Below are 25090 nucleotides of genomic sequence, written 5' to 3' on the forward strand. Positions count from 1 at the left end.
AAAGCTGCAATCCTGGAATATGACTTATAGATCACAGTCCTGCTGCTACTAACAACATACACAGCAACTCTCTCGAGGGACAGTGCCCAACACTGGCTGTGGTCTACATGGTTACACCTGCTGACAGGTTCCCTTTAAAGGCAATAAAATATTCTCTGGAAAGAAAGTATGGAAATTATTCATACTGCAGTAAGCTTTCTAGCGCATGCAAATCGTTCCATTTTGCATTAGAGATATTGCGTCCAGACTTCGCTCCATACATCTCCGCTGAGAAGTGCAGCACGGCGGCTCAGTGGGTAGCACTTCTGCCTTGTAGCACTGGAGTCCTGGGTTCAAGTCCCACCCAGGTCAACATCTGCAAAGATCTTGTATGTTCTCTCCGTGTTTGTGTGGGTTTACTACGGGTCCTCCGGTTTCCTCCCACACTCCAAAACATACTGGTAGGTTGGTTAGATTGTGAGCCCAATGGGGACAGGGACCAATTTGTGAGGCTTTGTGCAGCTCTGCGGAGTCTGTGTGTGCTACATAAAGAATTATTAATATTAAAGTGCACATCCATAGACGGAACCGAGGTCCACAGTTAAAATTCAGTGGGAATTGATATAGACCTTTACACTTCCAAATAATGCAAACCTTTAGATACCTGAAGCGACTTCCTCCATGCCGGGGGTGTGCACCCTGCGGCTCTATAGTGGGTGTCAGGACTATGGATGGAGTCAGCGCTGTGGTAGGTGCAGCTGTAGCTTTCCTCATCTGTGCGGCTTGGATTAGTTACATCCATGATTTTCCTACACTACAACCCCCATCATAAAGGCGTCTATCCCTCGCCTCTCTGGGTTCATTTATGTTGCTGAAGGTGTACAGCACGCAGCGCAGGGTGTGCGTGCTACAAGAAACCGCTGAGGTCAGATGTAATCCTACACAAGCAGAGGAAGGAAGACGCACAGCGGCACGAGGGGCCATCGACGACTCAAGAAAACAAGACCAAATAGGGAGGAGACTCTACAAAACACTAGAACTGGGCTGTGCATTACCCCGCGAGGGTGAAGGCAGGGACACAAGGCAACATATGGGGCAACTGAGGTGGGACCTGCCAGATACATCTGCCCAAAGTCTTCCCAAAATCCTCTGGGATGCGTCATATACAGTGTATAACATGTAGGCAGAGAACCTCCATTGCTGTAATTATAGGGGTTCCATGGCCTCTATGTCCAGGTATAAGATTCCCCTTAACCCTTTAGGACAAGGCTGAACATCTCAGGTTCATGGTATATCCTTCTCAGCTGAGGGTTTGTTACAATTTTATCCAGTCTGAGCAAAGCTAAACTCATTGGTAGCAAAATTTCTGCTAATTTGTTGCTATGTATCAATTTAATGAATGAATTCAGGCTGATACAATTGTATCCACTTCTCAGCGGATGATAGGGTGGTGCTGGGTACTACCTTTGAATTGATCACCTCCAGAAAGCTGTAGCAGGTTTCTGGATGGATACAGCATCAGATACTCAGGGGGGGTCTGTGGAACCGCCACCTCATTGGCTGGAACTGGTCTACAGGAAGCTTTAATGCAGAGAGCACAGAGCACAGCAGTGTGAGGACACACCCCTAGTGCACTTGGAGAACTACAATCCTGGAATACAAATCCATATTTCACATTCCACACATCTCTCCAGAAAGATTACTTAACACTGGCCACAGAGAGCACAGGGCACAGCAGTGACAGGGCACAGCAGTGACAGGGCACAGGGCACAGGGCACAGCAGTGACAGGGCACAGGGCACAGCAGTGACAGGGCACAGGGCACAGCAGTGACAGGGCACACTGCACAATCCCGGGAATATAAATCCATATCTCACAGTCCTGCTGCTACTAACAACATACATAACACGTCTCCATGGCCCTGATGTTTTTATAAAGCGTAGGGACATGTAGGGAGAGGTTGGTGGTTCACCACTTGGCAGCCGTGCACATTTTTGTGACCATGGTGACATATTGTGCAAGTTTATGTACTGCAAAGCTCAGGGGTTTGTTCTCCAGCAACAGGACTATGAGAATAATTATTATCATGTGCACAGCGTCTCCCCGCATGATGCATAAGAGCAACTCCAGGGATTTCATCTGCGATCATTCAGTCCTGCGCTCAGCTACAAGGGAGCAAGGGCTGAGCTCAGGCCACGAGACACACAGCACGGATGAGGCTATGGACGACCAGTATTAAAGTCACCTACAGTCCTGTTCTAGAAAACCTGATCGGTCTATGGGTCAGCAGTGCCTCAGAGATGACTGATGCAGTCCAGAAACTATACACGTCACAGACACGGCCACCTTAAATAAGCCCCTATCAGCACGGATACAAAACTTGCAGCCACTTCATACCAACTTCTTAGTATCCTCTTAGTAAGCATGCATGTAACATACACTGGGGTCCAGCAGTCGAGGTGTTAAAATACTAGAGTCTATATAGAAAATACAAGAAGTAAAAGTTTGAAGCCTTATTGTATAATGCCCAATGTTCACAAAAGCAGCAAAAAGCTAACCCTAAAGTGACTAAAGAGGGAAGAATAACCAAAAAGTCCTAAATACTCGGTGCCGTCTGCTCATCTCTGGTCGCCATCGCCCGGTTCTCCCAATCCTGCAGTAATTACCAGTTCAGAGGGTTTATTCTCCCTATAAATTAGCCACGCTGATGCCAGCGACAACCAGAGACGTCTTATTAGACTTGTTCTATGTAATATTGCTGAATGTGCAGTAATATACACGTCTGCAGATCTCTGATGAAGTGAACAATATGTTCCCCCAACCTAAACAACCCCAAAAACATAACAAGATAGATCCTGTGTACGGCAGCAATACAATTATTCTGATGGCGTCCCAACGTCGGGGGCTCCTGGAGCAGGTTGGCGAAGGCCGCTAGAGGCGACATGCAGGCCCCGCATTGTTCGGCTGCATTTCTCATGTCTCCTATTGCAGATGTCGCTGGTGATGACTGCATTGTACGGGCAGAAGACGAGGAATTCGGGGAATACAAAGAAAACAAAGAACGATACAATCATACAGGTAACGTGATGTGTGGGGTGTAAAGACTCGGGTGTAAAATAAGTCGAATTATGAAGATCCATCAACATGAGCAAAAAAATACTGGAACAGTTCATAGAGGATGTTACATTAGAGGTCTGTACTTGGACCATCCCGGCAGCACCCGCCCCGCACAGGGAGGCGTCCGGCAGCACCCGCCCCGCACAGGGAGCCGCCCGGCAGCACCCGCCCCGCACAGGGAGCCGCCCGGCAGCACCCGCCCCGCACAGGGAGCCGCCCGGCAGCACCCGCCCCGCACAGGGAGCCGCCCGGCAGCACCCGCCCCGCACAGGGAGCCGCCCGGCAGCACCCGCCCCGCACAGGGAGCCGCCCGGCAGCACCCGCCCCGCACAGGGAGCCGTCCGGCAGCACCCGCCCCGCACAGGGAGGCGTCCGGCAGCACCCGCCCCGCACAGGGAGGCGTCCGGCAGCACCCGCCCCGCACAGGGAGGCGTCCGGCAGCACCCGCCCCGCACAGGGAGGCGTCCGGCAGCACCCGCCCCGCACAGGGAGCCGCCCGGCAGCACCCGCCCCGCACAGGGAGCCGCCCGGCAGCACCCGTCCCGCACAGGGAGCCGCCCGGCAGCACCCGTCCCGCACAGGGAGCCGCCCGGCAGCACCCGTCCCGCACAGGGAGCCGCCCGGCAGCACCCGTCCCGCACAGGGAGCCGCCCGGCAGCACCCGCCCCGCACAGGGAGCTGCCCGGCAGGACCCGTCCCGCACAGGGAGCCGCCCGGCAGGACCTTAGAAGACAGAGCCCCATGGCAGGAGCATACTACACAAAGACTCATCCCCCAGCAGGACCTTACTACATAGAAACCCCCTGATGGGACCTTCCTACATAGAGAAGACCTTACTACAAAGCCCCCAATAGCTGGACATTATCTTGTAAATATTTTGCATGTAGTTTTTGCCCACATGCCCTCTGGTCTGTAGGTGGTCTATTACAGGTACAGAGGGTCTTGAATAGGAGGAGGTCGCTTCTGGGGTCTCCGGTGATCTGTTCTTCAGTAGTTTTTGGATGGTCGTCACAATTCAGATTTGTCGCACCCGGTCTCCAAGGCGTCCGCACCTCCCTGCATCTGAGGTATGTGGGGCGGGTATTGACTTCTGTCCAAGTCACGTCTCTATTGTTCTGTACATTGGTGATATCGTCCAAAAAGTTTATATCAAGGAAGCAGAAGACGAGGTGAAAGTGACTGAAATGCTCTTGAGATGTTTTTAGATGTCACTTGGACTCAATCCAGAGGATTAAGAAGATATTGTGAAAGTAACAAGGGTAGCCAAGTCCTGAGGGGGGGGCGGAAAGTCGCTCTGAAGCGTTACTAGGACAAGATTTGCATATTTTGGCACAATTTTACTTCCCATTGCTGCTGTATACATGGGCGGTCACCAAAGCATCAACTATTCAGCCAGCAGTGAATTGTGCGAGACCCTCCACAGAATTTGGAGTCAAATCCATTATTTCCAATGACGATCTTGAAGACTATTACCCCAGGACAATCAAGATCATAAGATCCCACGAATGTGGCCCAAGTCATTGGCTGCACCAAATGTGTTCCTGGTGGTCTTTATGCAGTAATTTCTAACTAGTAACAAACGTTCGGGGGGTCTCTGTGTAGCAATGTCCTGACAGCACCTACTGCACCATCAGTCCAGCTCCCGGGGAGCAGATAACACACAATGGGGTAATGAGAATGCTCCACCATTTATTCAGGATACAGAATCATTTATAGAAAATCTCCTCCGTGTACACGTCATGTAATCCCGCACGATTAAGTCCCGCAGACTTATTATACAAAGGGTCGTAGAAGGGAACATAAACATAATAACTTGCCAGTACATCCAGCCATGTCTCTCCTCTGATAGAAGATGTGAAACCCTCCATCAGCTGCTGCCCAAGGACACGGAGGATACAGACAACGTGGGGCCTATTAGGAAGGGATGGACGGGAGGACTCCGGCTCCTTATCTCTAGTTTCTAGTTACCATTTAGGGAGCGCTGACAGTACATGGGGCCTGTACGATGCGGAAGATGAGAATAAAGATGAACACTCAGCACCGCACACAAGAGAGGAGGACACATCTCTGATGTTAGGTCCTATGGCGGCTTCTTCCCTCCATACTCGGGTATAAACATTCATGTTTGGGATCATGGAAAGGGAATCATCTGTTCTTGAAACTTGTGGTTCAATAAAAGGTTACTGATGGGATAATCGGCCAAGACTCACAGGGAATATCTGTAGATCCAAGGCCCCCAGCGCCGCTGTGGTGTGGAGCTACTTACTATTACATAGTGTCCATGTCGTATGGTTTCCCGATCACACACACATGACCTTACTGCCCAGCCAAAATGGATTTCCTCTACAGAGCTTATTCTGTCCCTCCTATGAATAGTCGGGTTCACAGAAGAGTCACTGTTCCAGTAAGATGAGGGACGTCACAGCCCAGAAATATCATGATGACATCAGCCGACTGGAGGGAATGAGGCAGGGGCCATCCCGCTGCTGCCCGGGTGGGGGTGGGGGGGTGTCCTGCTGCTGCTAAGGGGGAGGGGGTGTGCGAGGGGGCGATGGGCGGATGGGTTGTTTGGACATCCTGCTACCGCCGGGGGGCATCCTGCTGCCGCAATGGTGGGGGTTGTCCAGGTGATTCCAGTTGCGGCTTGAAGGGATTTTTCAGGTGAAACACTCACTAATTTTGAGAATAATGTTGTGTTGTTTCCCATTTTTTTTGCCTCTTATTATTAGTTATCCCACCCATCAGTAGAGAAGTGAATATTTTATTTTTGACTTTTGACAGTGACTGATCCGCAGGAGCACATATGCGGACAACGCCAGCATTCTCTATTCCCATTTGGTAAAACGACTATAAAATGATTGGCACTGACCTGACCCGGTAATACAGTTTCAGCGATGTACTGGAGTCGATCTTGAAGAGGTGATTTGGGGGCAGCCAGAGGTGGTCTTTCTCATTGTAAAGTGCAAACAGATTGTGGCACAATGGAGAGATGTCTTCAGAAAGAAACAAAAGCCATCGAAACAATGAAAAAGCGACACAACGCAACGCACTGGAGACATAAGGGTTATGAGAGACTTACGGCATTTTTGGGCGGCCTCGGTGAGCAGCTCCTCCGCTGTATACGCTCCTTCTGTAAACAAGAGGGGCGACCTGTCTGCCAGGTAAAAGTGGATTTCAACCCCTTTGGGAGGAGCGGCGTCTACTTCATACTTCCGAGCGTTTCGGATTTTTGCACAGAAAGCCATCGCTGTCCGATATCGTGGCTCGGTCAAACTCTGAAATTAAATGAGAAGTCGGATTAAATGGGTTGAATGCAAATAACATGAGCTGTACCCAGAATTAGAAATAATAAAAGCCTAATAAATAATAATAATAAAAGCACAATTGTGAATGTGTAACTTATATTTTGTACACCCCTGCGCTCTATGTTGCAGCTCCAGTGAATCCAACAGTCTTACAGAGAATGGATTTCATTACAAGGATTGGGAATGCTGTTCTGGTGACTTGTGGGGGTCCTAGTCAATGACCCCCCCCCCCCCTTATCAGCACAATTCAGAAGTATCACCCCTTTAATATGTGCACAAGGGGCTGAGCCGACAGTACAACCTGGTCAGTATCTGACGCTATAATCAGTTCTTAGAAAGTTTCTGCAATGAGGACACAATGACATCACGTCTCAGCTTTCTTAAAATGGAAATACTGTCGAAGTTATTTTTTTCTATTTTTAGAGGGGTGAAGGGGGTGGGTGGTACGGGAAGGGCAACACCATAAAGAAAATTACCACCAATATGGTAAAAAGGAAAAGCAGCCGCCGTCAAAAGCCAATGGCACACACCACCATATTGGCTTTGATGGTCACTCCCTGTAATGTCATGAGGGAGCGAGGAACAGTTGCCATGACAGCCTGGAGCGGTCATTGCTGAAGATCTGTAACAGCGGGCCAGTGGCACACCTTTACAGATCTATAGCACATTCTCCATATACTGCTATACACTAGTACTGCAATATATGGTAGGCGGAATCAGACTCCCTAGGGTTAAAATAACCTAGGAGGGTCTAAAAAATAGTTTTATGTAAAAAAACAAAAAAACCTAAAAGTTCAAATTGCCCCCATTTATTTTTAATGGATATAAAAAGAAATAAAATCATAAACACATTAGATATTGCCGCGTCCTTAAAGTCCCCCCCCCCCATTTGTCAAAATATAAAAGGGGTTATTTATTTGCAGCACATGGGGGTGGGTGGTACAGGATTGGCAATGTCAAAGAAAATCTAACATCAGAATCCATCATGATAAACCAGGGGCCATTTATGGCCCCCTTCCTTCTAAAAAGCAATGTTCAAAATTATGCTAATGAGCCTAGCCACTACTTAAAGCTACACGGGTTGTTTCCCCTCCCACTGTTTGTTCACTACTGCTGAGATTACTAGATGTGCAGGGGGAGGGGGAGAAGGAGAGGAGCTGCTGCACAGTGTATTATTACTGGCTAATTAGCATAATTATAAAAGCTGATTGTAGAAGGATGGAGACGATGGATAACAAATATCAGAAGATCCCACAGTCCCGGTGCCTGGATCTATGAGTTATGTCCCTGGTTTATCAGGATGGATTTTCATGGTAGATTTTCTTTAACCCGAATGTTACACAGCGGGTTGATGGTTTTGATGGGGTAAAAATGAGTGTGATACTGTATTTCTACATCTCACATCAATGGTTTTGCTGCAGAAAGCGGATGAGTAATACTACAGAGGAATGAACCGCGATGACTCTTCACCTCTTCTTCCCTCGTGGGCAGAACTTGATAGAGATCTCAGTTTTATAAGAAGGTTGTAAAAATTATTCAGTAAGAGCATCAAATGCAAACCCTGATGTCCCGGATAGTTTATTATTATGCGCCTGATCCGTATGGTAGACGGAACGAGAAACATCTCCTCAATGGGACAAAATGTCTCAAGTTTTATTACAGGAAAAAGATGTAAAATTTATACAGAGACGAAGAAGTAAATGTCACCCCATGATCCCCGCTCCGGCAGGCGGCACAGGGTGCTGGGACCTTGTAGTGCAGGTCCTTCTGTGCAGCCTCATACATCACTTCTAAGGTCTAATCACTCTGATCAGTAACCAGGCAGCGGGTGCCTTCATGTAACGGGCAAAGCGGCTGAGCTCGTCTTCTTCAGGTCTAGTTTCCATATTCGGGTTAAGCTGGTCGGTCAGTATGGATCATACATAAATGATGAGAGGTACTACAACCCCCAATCTCCCAGGCTTCTCAGTACTACTCATAGTTTCTGGGGACCCCGAGAGGTCAGGGAGACGGGGGCTTTGGATAATAATGATGTCCAGCAGACAGGACAGGTCTGTCGTAATCTTATTCCTTAGAATAAGCCGTCAACTGTAAAGTTCTGGAAAACCCATCTATAAAAAGCGCAAGTTTCCGGTCTTCACAGACTACACAGGACGTTACTGGTTGGATCACTGATTGCAGCGACTTCTTGTTAATGAATGACCAGAGACAGATTTCTCTTTCAACCCAGAGAAGAGCTTTCCATCAGTCAGTGACGTGGTAGTCAGCGAGAGTGGCAGAGGCGGGCGCCGTGAGGAAGTATATGGGAGAGATGGATTTCTAGCAGCGGCGGACGGACATTGGGGGGATGAAACAGAGACCCCAAAACTATTACTGCCATAGTAACACATAACACGTGCCCCAAGCAGCTGCAGGAACAGCACTTCCAGTTCAGCAGGATCCTAACGTGTTATAGATAATTATACAAACATAACAAGACAAAAGAAACCTCACATCACCAGCCGCATCCATCACCCGGAGACCTGCAGACTCTGGCAGAGCAATGAAAGAGACCCCGAAAGAAAGAATAGGCATGGATATCGGGGGGTGTCACTGGGAGGACCCCCCCCCCTGCCACCACGACATCAGAGGTTGCCGATTGGTTGGATGGAAGTTGGGAGTCTCCAATAGCGGCCAATCAACACTCAATCACAGCCAGCTGGAGGCAGATCTGTATATTCACTATATATTTTGATACAGTAGTATTGCAGAATATCATATAAGTGGAAGCAGTGAAAAAGTTAACTGGTCCGACAAAAAAAACTATGAAAAAGTTACTAGCGTCAGAATAGGGCACAATGAAGAACTTTTATTTTGTTTTTTTTAGAAAAAAGGTTTTAATTTTTTAAATGTATTAAAACATAAGAAAACCTATACAAATGTGTGTGTAAACAATTACTTGTAAACTTTCTGCAGTCTTTGGGCCACATTTATCACTACTAGTGCAGTGTCCTGTTGAGTCGGGTCTTCATGAATATGGCGCCCCCCTGCGCTGCTCGGGACCTTTACCATAGAGCGTGAAACACAGTTCTAGTCGCAGTAATAAACGTACCGCACAGCGCAACTATGCACCGGGCGCCCCGTTATGTGGTGCATAGGCCAAAGTGCGTATATGACACAATTATGGCACAAACACTTCATAAATACGTGTGCAGAAGTTTGCACTTTCTTTTCACTGCAGAGTCAGACAGAAAACTGGTGCAAACGCTATAATAAATGTGGATTTAATAAATTGTGAATTTTGCACCATATTTATGTCAGTAGAAGACCTAGCTGCTGTGACTCACTTCTGCTCCCCCTCCTCTCCATAGACCCTATGTAATCTGCAGACCTCGCTGCTGTGACTCACTGCTGCTCCTCCTCCTCTCTCCATAGACCCTATGTAATCTGCAGACCTCGCTGCTGTGACTCCCTGCTGCTCCCTCTCCTCTCTCCATAGACCTCTATGTAATCTGCAGACCTCGCTGCTGTGACTCCCTGCTGCTCCCTCTCCTCTCTCCATAGACCTCTATGTAATCTGCAGACCTCGCTGCTGTGACTCACTGCTGCTCCCTCTCCTCTCTCCATAGACCCTATGTAATCTTCAGACCTTGCTGCTGTGACTCACTGCTACTCCCCCTCCTCTCTCCATAGACCCTATGTAATCTGCAGACCTCGCTGCTGTGACTCCCTGCCGCTCCCCTCCTCTCTCCATAGACTTCTATGTAATCTGCAGACCTCGTGGTTGTGACTCCCTGCCTCTCCCCTCCTCTCTCCATAGACTTCTATGTAATCTGCAGACCTCGCTGCTGTGACTCCCTGCTGCTCCTCCTCCTCTCTCCATAGACCCTATGTAATCTGCAGACCTCACTGCTGTGACTCCCTGCTGCTCCCTCTCCTCTCTCCATAGACCTCTATGTAATCTGCAGACCTAGCTGCTGTGACTCACTGCCGCTCCCCCTCCTCTCTCCATAGACTTCTATGTAATCTGCAGACCTAGCTGCTGTGACTCACTGCCGCTCCCCCTCCTCTCTCCATAGACTTCTATGTAATCTGCAGACCTCGTGGTTGTGACTCACTGCCGCTCCCCCTCCTCTCTCCATAGACTTCTATGTAATCTGCAGACCTCGTGGTTGTGACTCACTGCCGCTCCCCCTCCTCTCTCCATAGACCCTATGTAATCTTCAGACCTCGCTGCTGTGACTCACTGCCGCTCCCCCTCCTCTCTCCATAGACTTCTATGTAATCTGCACATCTTGATAGTGGGTCATAATTTAGCAGAAATTAAAAAAAAAAAAAAAAAAGATAAAGGAGGGAGGGATCGAGGACCCCAAAGTAAGTAGAGGAGGCACTCGGTTTTGAGAAGATAGATGTCACAGTTTATTCACTTGTTCTTGTGATTGTTAATTCTAAACACTCTCATAGCGGCAGGAAGCAAGCGTGACCTGCTGCTCCATCAGTGATTTCTGGGGGTTCATTCTTGTAATTTCGGGGGTCCCACCTATCACATTGTTATCCTCTATCCTGTGCATAAGGGGTAACATGAAAACCTAGGTATAGCCGAGCTTTAAATGCATCATCTCCGAGGCCTAACAAATAGCTACAAGCCCCTTCTCCAGAGTCTGGACGCATTCACACTCTGCTTCTAGAGTCTATGGCAGTGATGGCGAACCTTTTAGAGCCTGAGTGCCCAAACTTCAACCAAAAGCCACTTATTTACTGCAAAGTGCCAACACAGCAATTAAAGCAGTAACTTATTTCCCCTTTTTCTTTGACAACTTTAAATCGTTCAGCCTTCTAAAGACAAAAACGCAGTTGAAAGGAGGAGGGCAAATTTGCCTATTATTGTAGGAAGATTCTTTGAGTCCTGTCTGGTGAACTTCATTCTGGGGTGATGGCCTGGGTGCCCACAGAGAGGGCTCCGAGTGCCGCCTCTGGCACCAGTGCCATAGGTTCGCCACCACTGGTCTATGGGATCAGCAATCACTGGGAAAGGACGGTGTGACCTCTACCCTAACCCTAGGGACTCAGGACCCACTCATCAGTATCCTGTGAGGGGTGATACATATTCATTGTGGGACAACCCCTTTATGTTACATTTTGCTATTGTTAACAAATTACAAAAAAAATAAATAAAAAAGTTTCCACTTCTTGGAATGTGCATGTATCAGACGCTGCGGACCCCCTCTGTGACAGGAGGCGGAGGTCCCCTTTATACTTCTGACGCATTGGCTTCTCTAGTTCAGTCTAATTTCGTGATGAGAAGGACAGAGGCTTCTTGTAGAATTTCCTCTCTGTGTTTTGCAATCGCTTCGTGCCCTTCTCAGGCAGATACATCACGGCTGACGTGTAAAACCACCGCGGGTATTTTCTGGTGACTCATTTTAATTCTGCTTAAATGTGGTTTTAGTAAATAGGGAATTGTAAAAGGGCACTGGGCACCGATAGGATTGAGTCAAGTCTTTATAAAGCCAAGTTTTTGATAACAGGCCGACCACTGGGACCCCTCAGATCACCAGAACATGGGGTCCCAATACCATAATGAAAGAAAATCTACCACCAGGATGAAGGATTGTAAAACAAGCACACTGACATACTGGTGTGTGCCCCATCAGGCAGATTTGCTCTTCTTTAAGTTTCCAATGCCCTTGTTTTTAAGAAAAAAAAAAATGTTTTAAAATTATGGAAATGAGCCTGTGGGGCTTCAGGATCCATTAACACCAATGGAGTCTGGAGCTCTTTAGGCTCATTTGCATAATTTTAAGGACTTTTTTTGTAGAAACCAGGGAATAAAAAGCTAAAAGAAGAACAGATCCTGCCAGAGGGGGCACACACCAGTATGTCAGTGCTTGGTTTACAGTCCTACATCCTGGTGGTAGATTGGAGAGCTAGGTTGAGCATGCATGCAGCCACTCCATGGCAGGTCCATAAACAATGAATGGAGCGGCATGACACATGTCAGACCTGCCACTCCATTTATTCAAGAGAATTGGACCCCAATTGTAGTGTAACGTGTTGAATTATAATCGAAAAGTTTTGGAAACTTTGAAAACTTGAAAACCCCTTCAATTGTATGAAGTGGCTGAAAGGGGCAGGAATTTATATTGATTGTCTATTATATTCAATAAGCGCTGCAGTAAGGATAGTCCCATCCCCTGTAAATTATGTGGCATTGTATAACGTAGAACTTGTTATGTGGTCCTGGGCACAAAGCCTGAGAAATGCGGTAAACTACTAAGGGCATCGGAATAGAAACCACAGCACACAAAGCTCTTCCCCCTCCCTGTCCATGAATTATATCTTGGAACCAGGAAGCTCAGGATGAACAGTACTATATATAACTCAGAGAGCTGCAATGCATAAATGATCAATATACACCCTTCACTTGTGCAGAACGGGGGTGGAGTGTATAGAAATGTGCACGACCATCTACTGACCACCATGATGGTGGACGCTCATGCTCAGTGCTCTCTCCACAGCCAGGTTTCTGCATAGCGATCGTCTGTACACTGCAGGGCAGCCAATAAGAATAAGTCTTTGCTTGTCAGGAGAGGAGCAGAGTCTCTGAGGTATATGGTAGTACAGCCAATAAGAGGCTTTCTCTATGGAAAGTAGGAGTTGTATTGTAAACTGCCATAGGGGGTAGGTGACCGATTGTGTACAGACTCTGCACCAAGGAGCCTCAGAGGAAGAAAAATATGGAATATAAGGTAAGGTTTATGCTAGGAATAACTTAATAATAGGCATTAATGTGGCTTTTAGTGTAAAAATGATGCATGGCTCCCCAGATCTTTGTGAAACCAACAATGGTTGGGGGTCCGTCCACAGTGTTTGGTCAATGAGCGACTCAGATTCTGAAAACATTTTCATTCTCATCAAGGATCCAGTGACCGTTTCATATCTTCTCCAAAGTGGACCTACACCCCGAAGCTCAACAAGACCCGGTCCACCTGAGGATCCATGATGCTTCATTACCGGCAGCGGCTCATGGAGTGTCCGTGCCAAAACTTAGTACAACTTTCTCACGGGCAGCAGATTAGGACGGAGAGCGCCAGCGGGAAATCATTACCAGATGAAACCGCGGAGGATCCAGCTACAAGTCATCCAGGACAAGTATGGGAAATATTCCCGATGTTTACAATCCTCTACGAGAAAACATCCGAGGGCTGCTCCAGTCACATATCCCCTGCAATTCCAAGCACAGCCATTATATAATCCACGGCGCTGTGTGTGGTAAGGAGACTGCATCGTCCGCCTGAATACGGTGTCTCTGATCCTTCCCGTGTCAGACTCCACCACCCAATATCAGAAAGACCAATGTAATTAGTTATGCCCAGTACAGGGCTGCACCGGGGATACAAGCTACAGGATGATGTATACTATAATTATTAATAACCTCTTGTACTAATCCTGTACATAGACCACAGTGAGAACCGCAGCTGATACCACGTTACATACAGAGTAACACTAGAAATAATCTCATTTCATGACTCAGTGATGTGGGGTGAGCAGATCTCCATACAGTACAGTAATAACTCCCCATAGACAGCAGATCAGACCAGACATTTCTATGGAAATACACTCACTTCCTTGTACAACATCTGGGAGGGACCTAGATGTGGCAAAGGCTATTTTTCACTTTTGAGAAATTAGTTCTGTGGGTCAGTCGCATTAAAGCCTGATCGAGTATAAATTGAACTTACTGCATCATGTCAGTTCTATACAGTAAAGCCAGGGTGCCTCTAGAGCTCACAGCATCATGTCAGTTCTATACAGTAAAGCCAGGGTGCCTCCAGAGCTCACAGCATCATGTCAGTTCTATACAGTAAAGCCAGGCTGCCTCCAGAGCTCACAGCATCATGTCAGTTCTATACAGTAAAGCCAGGGTGCCTCCAGAGCTCACAGCATCATGCCAGTTCTAGACAGTAAAGCCAGGGTGCCTCCGGAGCTCACAGCATCATGTCAGTTCTATACAGTAAAGCCAGGGTGCCTCCGGAGCTGACAGCATCATGTCAGTTCTATACAGTAAAGCCAGGGTGCCTCTAGAGCTCACAGCATCATGCCAGTTCTATACAGTAAAGCCAGGGTGCCTCCGGAGCTCATAGCATCATGCCAGTTCTATACAGTAAAGCCAGGGTGCCTACGGAGCTCACAGCATCATGTCAGTTCTATAGAGTAAAGCCAGGGTGCCTCCGGAGCTCACAGCATCATGTCAGTTCTATAGAGTAAAGCTAGGGTGCCTCCAGAGCTCACAGCATCATGTCAGTTCTATACAGTAAAGCCAGGGTGCCTCCGGAGCTGACAGCATCATGTCAGTTCTATACAGTAAAGCCAGGGTGCCTCCGGAGCTGACAGCATCATGTCAGTTCTATACAGTAAAGCCAGGGTGCCTCTAGAGCTCACAGCATCATGCCAGTTCTATACAGTAAAGCCAGGGTGCCTCTAGAGCTCACAGCATCATGCCAGTTCTATACAGTAAAGCCAGGGTGCCCCCGGAGCTCATAGCATCATGCCAGTTCTATACAGTAAAGCCAGGGTGCCTCTAGAGCTCACAGCATCATGCCAGTTCTATACAGTAAAGCCAGGGTGCCTCTAGAGCTCACAGCATCATGCCAGTTCTATACAGTAAAGCCAGGGTGCCTCTAGAGCTCACAGCATCATGCCAGTTCTATACAGTAAAGCCAGGGTGCCTCCGGAGCTCATAGCATCATGCCAGTTCTATACAGTAAAGCCAGGGTGCCTCCAGAGCTCACAGCATCATGTCAGTTCTATACAGTAAAGCCAGGGTGCCTCCGGAGCTCACAGCATCATGCCAGTTCTATACAGTAAAGCCAGGGTGCCTCCAGAGCTCACAGCATCATGTCAGTTCTATACAGTAAAGCCAGGGTGCCTCCGGAGCTCATAGCATCATGCCAGTTCTATACAGTAAAGCCAGGGTGACTCCGGAGCTCACAGCATCATGTCAGTTCTATACAGTAAAGCCAGGGTGCCTCCGGAGCTCACAGCATCATGCCAGTTCTATACAGCAAAACTGGGGTAACTCTTGAGAGTACAGAATTATGTCAGTACTGTACATTCAAGCCACGGTGACTCTAGTTTGCAGGGTTGTACAGTGAAGGCTGCATAACTATCAATGCAGGAAGGGAAGGGATTGGTTGAGGAAACAATTCTATATTATAACATAACCCGAAATGTTATTTAGATGTTAAAAGGCATATAGACCCTTCTTGAAGCTCTCAGCACCGGGGCTCTCGGCTGCCCCTGCCACGCTCGGCTCCGGGGCTCTCGGCTGCCCCTGCCACGCTCGGCTCCGGGGCTCTCGGCTGCCCCTGCCACGCTCGGCTCCGGGGCTCTCGGCTGCCCCTGCCACGCTCGGCTCCGGGGCTCTCGGCTGCCCCTGCCACGCTCGGCTCCGGGGCTCTCGGCTGCCCCTGCCACGCTCGGCTCCGGGGCTCTCGGCTGCCCCTGCCACGCTCGGCTCCGGGGCTCTCGGCTGCCCCTGCCACGCTCGGCTCCGGGGCTCTCGGCTGCCCCTGCCACGCTCGGCTCCGGGGCTCTCGGCTGCCCCTGCCACGCTCGGCTCCGGGGCTCTCGGCTGCCCCTGCCACGCTCGGCTCCGGGGCTCTCGGCTGCCCCTGCCACGCTCGGCTCCGGGGCTCTCGGCTGCCCCTGCCACGCTCGGCTCCGGGGCTCTCGGCTGCCCCTGCCACGCTCGGCTCCGGGGCTCTCGGCTGCCCCTGCAGGATTTTCATTGGTAAAACTGTGCCCAAAACCACCACCATCTCTTCACACATGGATCACGAGAAGGGTTCAGGATCGAAACATGAAGCCTCTTAGAGAGAAGCACAAGTGTTTCATTACATGCTTTATGTGCTAGTCACTTCTGTGTACCATCTGCTCCATGTGACTACTGCAAGAACCAGTCATAACAAGGATCCTGTGCGGCCATAGCCCCTTCCCATACAATGTGTTACAATACAGGAGAAGTGGTCAGAGAGTACGACGTTTGCCTCTTGAGTCAACACACCGACAAAAGAGGGTTTGGTGCGACGTCTTCCTTCAGTAAATATTAATTGTGAATATCATACTCCCCATTATGATGGTCATACCCCCAGTAGAACTCGCTGCCGACACAACATCGGTGGCTCCGTGCTGCTCCAGAGTCACAATAGTCTGACCACCGTCAGTCAAACAACGATGACCTCTCCTAAGGATACTCACCATGGATGTAAACAATAGGAGACCTTTATAGGGCCTCTATGAGACACAACAACGATCTCTGTATAATAAGCTGCACAAGGACCAGATTTCCTGCCTCTACATTTCACAACCTGCTGCCTCACAGATACAGAAATGTTTGCGGCAAAAGCAGAAAGACCGGACAGACAGCACGACAAACAGCAACAACGTTGACATAGATACATTACAGCTTTCCTATACCAAGCAAATATACAGCCAAGATAGATGACTGCCATACTAATAGCCAGCCCGGCGGGGTGGGAGGGGGGGGGGTGATGTGGATACCCCAAATAAGGTTTCCACCAGAGGCATGTCAGCTACATCACCGCAGGCAGACAACGTAAAGAACAATGGTCCACATCATTTATAGAAGTGTTTGCGCCAGTTTTATGTCTGAAAAGAACATGGCAAATGCTTACACACCCATTTATAAAGTGTCTGCGCCATAAAGGGGCGTCCAGTGCAGCGTCGCACCGTGCCCCACATTCACTACTGTGACTCGACAGAAGTGTGTCACATGCTCTATGTTACAGGTGAACCAAAAAAAAGTTGCTTCCCAATTCCCGAGCAGCACAGGGGGCACCAGATTCATGGAGACCGTGCACCAGTTTGGATGAATCTGGCGCCCCCTGCACACTACACAGGACACTGCACCGAGTACAGACTGCACTGGTTACGATGAACGTGGCCCAGTAATTGTGCAGCCATAGGTAGCGATGTCACCTGCAGCTAGGACTATATCTGTTATAGAACGAGGAATAAAGCCTCTCCGAGAGACATAAACAGGGGAAGTCACGTGGTCCATCTGAAGGGATACAACACATAGAGAAGGAGAAAATTAAGTTACAAGTCATAGCAAACAAACACTTTGTATTGTGTGTGTGTGTATCCAGCTCCGCTGCGGACGCTCCTGCAGCTGTAACATCTCATCGTGTAGCACTAGTCCCATCACATGTAACATATGTAACACTCTGCTCATTCTGAAAGCGTGTACTAATAATAGTTTATTATAATCGCAAAGGTGTAATTCCGCACAGTAATAATCATCTATTCCTGATCTACATTGTCAGAGGTAAGTGTCAACAACCGCTATGGGTAGGTACTGGTGACTCCTCCACTTACTCCAGGACCCTCCCATCATGGTCACATTGTTAGGCTCGCTTCCATGATAATTGGGCTCTGATTGGATGAATACATGATGTATTATTGTGTCTGATAGTAAGATGGGGCAGGGTAAGGGCTCGGCAGCTGTGGCTTCCAGCTCAAAGCGAAAGAAATATCTAGAAAACTTCACAGGTTACTATTCTGGTGGTGACTCACGACTGAGGTGATGACGATGAGTGCACCCTGCCCTCCCGCAGGAGCTACGGCACAGAACACACAGAGATAGGGGCCGGGGACACACCGGACAGAACCGCAGCGGGTTTACAGCTGCAAAGTGACCGACGACCTCCATCAGGAATAAAACTATAAACGCACTTTGCCCTCTTCATCTTCAGGGTCCCAGATCCCAAAATTACCCCAACGACACAACCACAAATTAAAAGAGAAGAATAACCCTTTATTGTTCTCACAGATACATCTCTTATCATGCGTTCACACTTGGCGTTTATGTTACGTTTTGAAACAGCTGAGGGGACATTTGACTAATTACACTGTGTTAACCTTCACATTTACAAAGCACAAAAGTTTACACAGTGTTAACAAAAGGGCCACATTTATCAGGGCCTGAAATCCAGCGATCAAACCCATCACAACAGCTGAGAAGAGGAGATTTTCCCCTTTACATTGCTGTCAACACTGCGTTTACAAACACAGACATTGACATAATGTTAACACAGTAAATCTCTTTTACTGTGATGCGTGTAAACACACCCTAAAATAGGAGCACAGCCAGGAATTGCACCCATTTCCCCCATTATGCCACCTCCACAGTAAAGGCGGAGTGGAGCTGCTTACAGTAAAGGCTGCTTACAACCCGTTTATCTATTAATGGACCAAAGACGCCATGTGTGGCATCAGCCTTAAGTCTGCAAAAACAGTCCTTGGGGCACATGTATCATAGTTTTTCGGCTGCTACTTAATCATTGTAATGTATCTTAGGTTTTCCCCTTTGTGACACATGTGAGGAGTCGCCGTTTTGTCACTTTTGAGACTTTTTGTTGTGTGCAACTTTTTAGTCCCAAATAGTTGCTCCCAAAAATAAGTCTGGGTCTAGCGCGCTCTGTTTCGGGACTTATTAGGTGCAAGAATGGGACAATTCCAAGACCAGAAGTCGCACAAGTTAAACATCGGGGCTACAAAGATAAATCCGGCCACTGCATTACATCCTGGAGGCAGCCAAGGCTGGTGCGCTGCTCGATTCTGCACCCAAAAAGTCTCAAATTGCAAAAAGTGGCACAAAAAGGTTGCACAAAAAAAAAAGAGAAAGCAATAGGAGGGATACATGCCCCCCCCCCCCCCCATGTGTCTACTGTGTGTCATCCGTTTCTGTGGTTCCGCAAAAATAAAAGGCTTACACATGATGTCACTATCTTTTCCCAACCGCTTGAAGGGACAAGCAATTGTGTCAAACAGCAACTGATCCCCAAACGTGGACCACAAGCAGATAACACCAGTGTTACCAGGATTTTACATAGACATCAAAGGTAAGACCCGAGCACCAAACACTGGCAGGACTAGGACCTGCTCTCTACAGACCCAACACGGATCTATAAAAAACACGTTCATGTGAAAGGTTCAATTAAAATTAATGTGTTGGAGAAAACAGATAACACAAGGATGATAACAACGTGCTCGTGCTCGTAGCCTTATATCCAAATTTACAGTTTCAGTAAAATTCAAGAAAATATAAATTTTACTTACTTTACAGAAACATTTTTCCCCTTCTGGGATCTCGAACAGATGCTGCAAAAATAGACTAGAAGCCAATCATATCCAGAGGTGCGTCCATCCAATCCGCCTGCAAAATATCAACAACATAAAATTAACCGCAGTCTGTAAAATCATCATAAACATATAACACAATGGTGAATAATCTGCAGCAGGTTCAGTACTTTATCCTGCTGTTTGGGTTACAGTAACCTCTTAGGACACATATAATAAGCTAAAACTCAGAGTGGACTGAAAATAAGAGGAGTCGTCCCAAATCCTCTATAGTTATTTTTCTTTTTATGATTCACAACTAATTTTGGCTCTAAAAGCATCGGAATATATAAAGCCTCAGGGGGCCGTTACAAAGTGGCTTTTTACTCCTATTTTGTATATTCAATCTGCACCAATAACTGATCACAAAAATGCTAAAAACATGTTATTTAATACACTGCCTGTACGTGAGCTGCTTTTTATAGCAACCTACCAACCACTGGCCACAAACTGGATGGGATCACCTAACACTGGCTGCACAGAGCACAACAGGGTAAGCAGACACCCCCGGTGCACTTATAGAAGCTACAATCCTGGAATATAAATCTATATATCACAGTCCTGCTGCTACTAACAACATACACAAGGGTTTGATTATACATCTCTCCAAAACAATACCTAAAATTGGATACAAAGAGAACAGAAGTGTGAGGACACGCCCCCAGAGCAAGTGAAGAAGTTCCATTCAGGGAATATAAATCCACATCACAGTCCTGCTGCTACTAACAATATACACAAAGGACTGATTACACATCTCTCCAGGGACAACACCCAGCACTGGATGCAGAGAGCACAGAGCACTGCAGTGTGAGGATACCCCCCAGAGCAAGTGAAGAAGCTACAATCTGGGAATATAAATCCACATCACAGTCCTGCTGCTACTAACAATATACACATAGGTCTGATTACACATCTCTAAGACAACACCCAACACTGGATGCACAGAGCACAGCAGTGTGCAGATACGCCCCCAGAGCCAGTGAAGAAGCTACAATCCGGGAATATAAATCCACATCACAGTCCTGCTGCTACTAACAATATTACACAGGAACCATACATAACACTGGCTGCAAGGTCACACCTGATAACAGATTCCTTTATTCTCTTTTGCACACAGAACAGATAAACTTATCTCCAATGTAAAACAACTGTATAAACAAATTCTTTCTGTAAGGGATCAGCAGATGTCAGGAGAGTCTAAAGAGAGATTTGCATAGATACGATATTTGCATAGCGCACCTCTAACAGTCACATATACTGTAAATGACGGCTCCTGTGCACCTGACACACAGGAATCACCTGGAGAGAATCAGCTTAGGGCAATATGGTGGCTCTGGCCACGACAGCGACTCCTGTGTCACCCTACGACACTGCCGCAACCCTGACGGCGAAAATAATCAGGCAATGGTCCATTTTTTTGTACTACGCAACCGCATGCGCTTACATTTCCTGCAATGTGGCAGAGTGACATTACAATCTTTGGATGTACAGTCAGTGTCACAACCAAACCTGCCTTAAAGGGGACGTCCGCTTTCTACAATTCCTTTTTGTTAATCCGCTGCCTATACGTTAATCACAAGTCGCCCTAAAAATCCCCCATAATCTGTGATTGAACAATGGGGAATAAAGCAAAGATGGGAATCCACAGGGTAACCTGTGCCGCATATGGCTGAGATCTAGGGGGTCATCCACCACGCGGCTGCAAGGTGCCAGCAGGCTGCTCCACTGAATATTCGGATATAAAGTCCAGTCTACGCTGGATCAGAACTGATGGTATCTTTTGCCGAGATCTTCAGGTTACAAATGGAACACTACACTCTGTTCCAAAATCAGTGGACAAAATGTAACGTTATCACACTTCAATCTCCACCGTGTATCAAAATGTGTCTCTTATGTTACATTCAACATCTGCAACTTATAAACAGGATGCGCCCCAAAGCTTCACCCTGCGAGAGCCAAGATCACACAGAGAGGATAAAGAATACCGCACACTGTGCACTAATGTGGCCATAGAGCAACAGCATCAGAATGCAAACCTGTGACAGAACCTGCAGTGTGGGAGGTGACACCCGGCTTCAGCCCGTCCTACACAGTAAAGCAGTTCATCTATGGCGATGTGTAATAGCAGGGAGACGGTCTGCAGAGTCAGGGGGCGCTTCACACCGAACTTCTGCAATCTTGGACTCTCCAGCTCTGGTCAAACTCACAGTCTGATCTCAACATGTAGTTTCGACTGGTGAGCCACAAGTTGCAACCATGGACTTGAACCTGTCCCTCCTTAAAGGGGAACTCCACGATAGAGCTCCAAGATAGCAACAGGGGGAAACTGCCACCAGAAGCACAGCTAGGATCCAGAACTACTTAATGTGCCCTGTACCTCAATGTGCCCCCTCTTCTGCATCCACTGAAACCCCTTTCCTCACCCCCGGGTACCTCCACCCACTACTCCCCCTTACCCAAGAATGAATAATGTTCCCCTCTCTCTGTCCCACAATAACACCTGGCACCCAGCGGTCTCCCCTTACCTGCCACCCACATCCCGCTGCCCACGCACCTTCTTGCTTCCTCTGCCCATCCTCCATCATCACCTTCTATGCCCTTCATTGGTCCACATTCTACTCCACTACTACCACCCTCAACATCCCCTCAGAAACAGCTATCTCCTCACATGCCACAACCCTCATCATTCTATAGTTTATCAAGTACTTAATTTCCACTACCACCCCCAGCATCTACAAATTCCTCCCTATCAACCCTGCTGCAACTCCACAACTACCTCCCCGCCGGCCCCGGGCCCCACAACTACCTCCCCGCCGCCCCCGGGCCCCCACAACTACCTCACAACTACAACCCTGCTGGCCCCCGCAACTACCTCCCTGCCGGCCCCGGCCCCCGCAACTACCTCCCTGCCGGCCCCGGCCCCCGCAACTACCTCCCTGCCGGCCCCGGCCCCCGCAACTACCTCCCTGCCGGCCCCGGCCCCCGCAACTACCTCCCTGCCGGCCCCGGCCTCCACAACTACCTCACTACCACCCCCAGTCTCCACAACTACCTCCCTGCCCCCCCCCCCCCCGGCCCCCACAACTACCTCCCTGCCGGCCCCCACAACTGCCTCCCCGCCGCCCCCGGCCCCCACAACTACCTCCCTGCCCCCCCGGCCCCCACAACTACCTCCCTGCCAGCCCCCACAACTGCCTCCGCGCCGCCCCCGGCCCCCACAACTACCTCCCTGCCGCCCCCCCGGCCCCCACAACTACCTCCCTGCCGGCCCCCACAACTACCTCCCCGCCGCCCCCGGCCCCCACAACTACCTCCCTGCCGCCCCCCCGGCCCCCGCAACTACCTCCCTGCCGGCCCCCGCAACTACCTCCCTGCCGGCCCCCGCAACTACCTCCCTGCCGGCCCCCGCAACTACCTCCCTGCCGGCCCCCGCAACTACCTCCCTGCCGGCCCCCGCAACTACCTCCCTGCCGGCCCCCGCAACTACCTCCCTGCCGGCCCCCGCAACTACCTCCCTGCCGGCCCCCCCAGCCTCCGCAACTACCTCCCTACCGCCCCCCCCAGCCTCCGCAACTACCTCACCACCACCCCAGCCTCCACAACTACCTCACTACTACCCCCAGCCTCCACAACTACCTCACTACCGCCCCCCAGCTTCCACAACTACCTCACTACCGCTCCCAGCCTCCACAACTACCTCACTACCGCTCCCAGCCTCCACAACTACCTCACTACCGCTCCCAGCCTCCACAACTACCTCACTACCGCTCCCAGCCTCCACAACTACCTCACTACTACCCCCAGCCTCCACAACTACCTCACTACTACCCCCAGCCTCCACAACTACCTCACTACTACCCCCAGCCTCCACAACTACCTCACTACTACCCCCAGCCTCCACAACTACCTCACTACCACCCCCAGCCTCCACAACTACCTCACTACCACCCCCAGCCTCCACAACTACCTCACTACCACCCCCAGCCTCCACAACTACCTCACTACTACCGCTCCCAGCCTCCACAACTACCTCACTACTACCCCCAGCCTCCACAACTACCTCACTACCACCCCCAGCCTCCACAACTACCTCACTACCACCCCCAGCCTCCGCAACTACCTCACTACTACACCCAGCCTCCACAACTACCTCACTACTACACCCAGCCTCCACAACTACCTCACTACTACACCCAGCCTCCACAACTACCTCACTACTACACCCAGCCTCCACAACTACCTCACTACTACCCCCAGCCTCCACAACTACCTCACTACTACCCCCAGCCGCCACAACTACCTCACTACTACCCCCAGCCTCCACAACTACCTCACTACTACCCCCAGCCTCCACAACTACCTCACTACTACCCCCAGCCTCCACAACTACCTCACTACTACCCCCAGCCTCCACTTCCCGGAACCTCCATTCACCTCTCAGGCTTTATCCGTGCGGTTTCCCGGTGCTGCTCCTTAGTCTCCGGTACCGCTCCAGTTCGCTCCTCTCCTCCCCGGTACCGGCCTGCTCTCCTCCCCGCGCGGTTGGGCTCCGGTACCGCAGCGCTTTGCTCTCCTCTTCCCGTCACTTGACAGACTCAGGGAGGAGTGCGCTGCGCATGCGCGGACAGCCCCGGCCGCAGCCGCTTCTTAAGGTAGAACGGAGGAATTGCTGGAGAGAACGATCCTTATCTGTCCAACCTGATTGTGTGACCCTGTCCTACAGAAGAGGGAGGGTACATGCTGCTCAGCTACTGCACAACTACCAAGGCTGCTAAAGGGAGTTATCCTGAGACTTGTAGTTCTACAATACAAAAGTAGATAAACTGCACACAGTGACATCTGATGGAGCAGGAAGCAGCATTTAGTGAATTGCATTGTCCAGACATTACCCATATGTGACTGCTGGGCTAGCATAAACACAAGATTCATAGGGGACAGATTTATCATCAGGGAGGATCTTGCTCCAGTTTTTCTTGATAAATGTGGCACATAAGGTGTTAATGTCTGCAGGGGATTTGCGACTTTGTAGTTAAAAAGTTTCACAAAAGTTCCAAATTTGTTGAAAATCCTTCCTACGTTTCTCCTTGGGGGCTGGAGTGGATTTGCATCTAAATTTGTGACATTTTTGAAAAGTCTTCAAGATCTGGAAACATTTGATAAACGTGGAGTAAGATGTAAGAAGAAGGGAAGAGGCAAAAGGGTTGCAAAAAAGCGCATGAATCAGCGGATGTGACATTTGTGAGACATTTTGAAGAAGAAAACTGAGGTAACTGCGATGATTTATCCATCGCCCTTCAATGTTTAATACCAGCGACATCCAAGTCCTGCTGCTCACATTCCCTAGGAGTGTAGCTGCACTTCCTTCATACAACCATTGTAGCATTGGTGGAGCCTTCTGCCTCTACCTGAAATATAAGCCGGAACAGCTGATTATTTAGGGTCCGGGTTTCGTTCTGGGGATCCAAGATCAGAACCTGCTAACCTAAATGGGTTCAGAAATTCTCTAT

The 25090-nt window shown here is 49.1% G+C and overlaps 1 protein-coding gene across 2 annotated transcripts in view; it reads right to left on the reverse strand.

Moving 5' to 3' along the window:
• JAK1 (Janus kinase 1) overlaps window positions 1-24201 on the reverse strand; it is a 44619-nt gene extending 20418 nt beyond the window's left edge. Inside the window, exons 1-4 of one of the 2 annotated variants that reach the window (XM_072127919.1) lie at window positions 24018-24201; window positions 19524-19620; window positions 6176-6371; window positions 5966-6089 (exon numbers count right to left, since the gene is read on the reverse strand). In XM_072127919.1, coding sequence (XP_071984020.1) covers window positions 5966-6089; window positions 6176-6341 — 290 coding nt within the window. In that variant the 5' untranslated portion in view covers window positions 6342-6371; window positions 19524-19620; window positions 24018-24201. Of the gene's footprint in view, window positions 1-643; window positions 761-5965; window positions 6090-6175; window positions 6372-19523; window positions 19621-24017 lie in introns of those variants that run through there. The other variant, XM_072127920.1, reaches the window with a different exon arrangement.
• Between the last annotated feature and the right edge of the window lie 889 nt (window positions 24202-25090).

The sequence above is a fragment of the Engystomops pustulosus genome, chromosome 10, assembly GCF_040894005.1.
Source record: "Engystomops pustulosus chromosome 10, aEngPut4.maternal, whole genome shotgun sequence".
NCBI classification, from domain to species: Eukaryota; Metazoa; Chordata; class Amphibia; order Anura; family Leptodactylidae; genus Engystomops; species Engystomops pustulosus.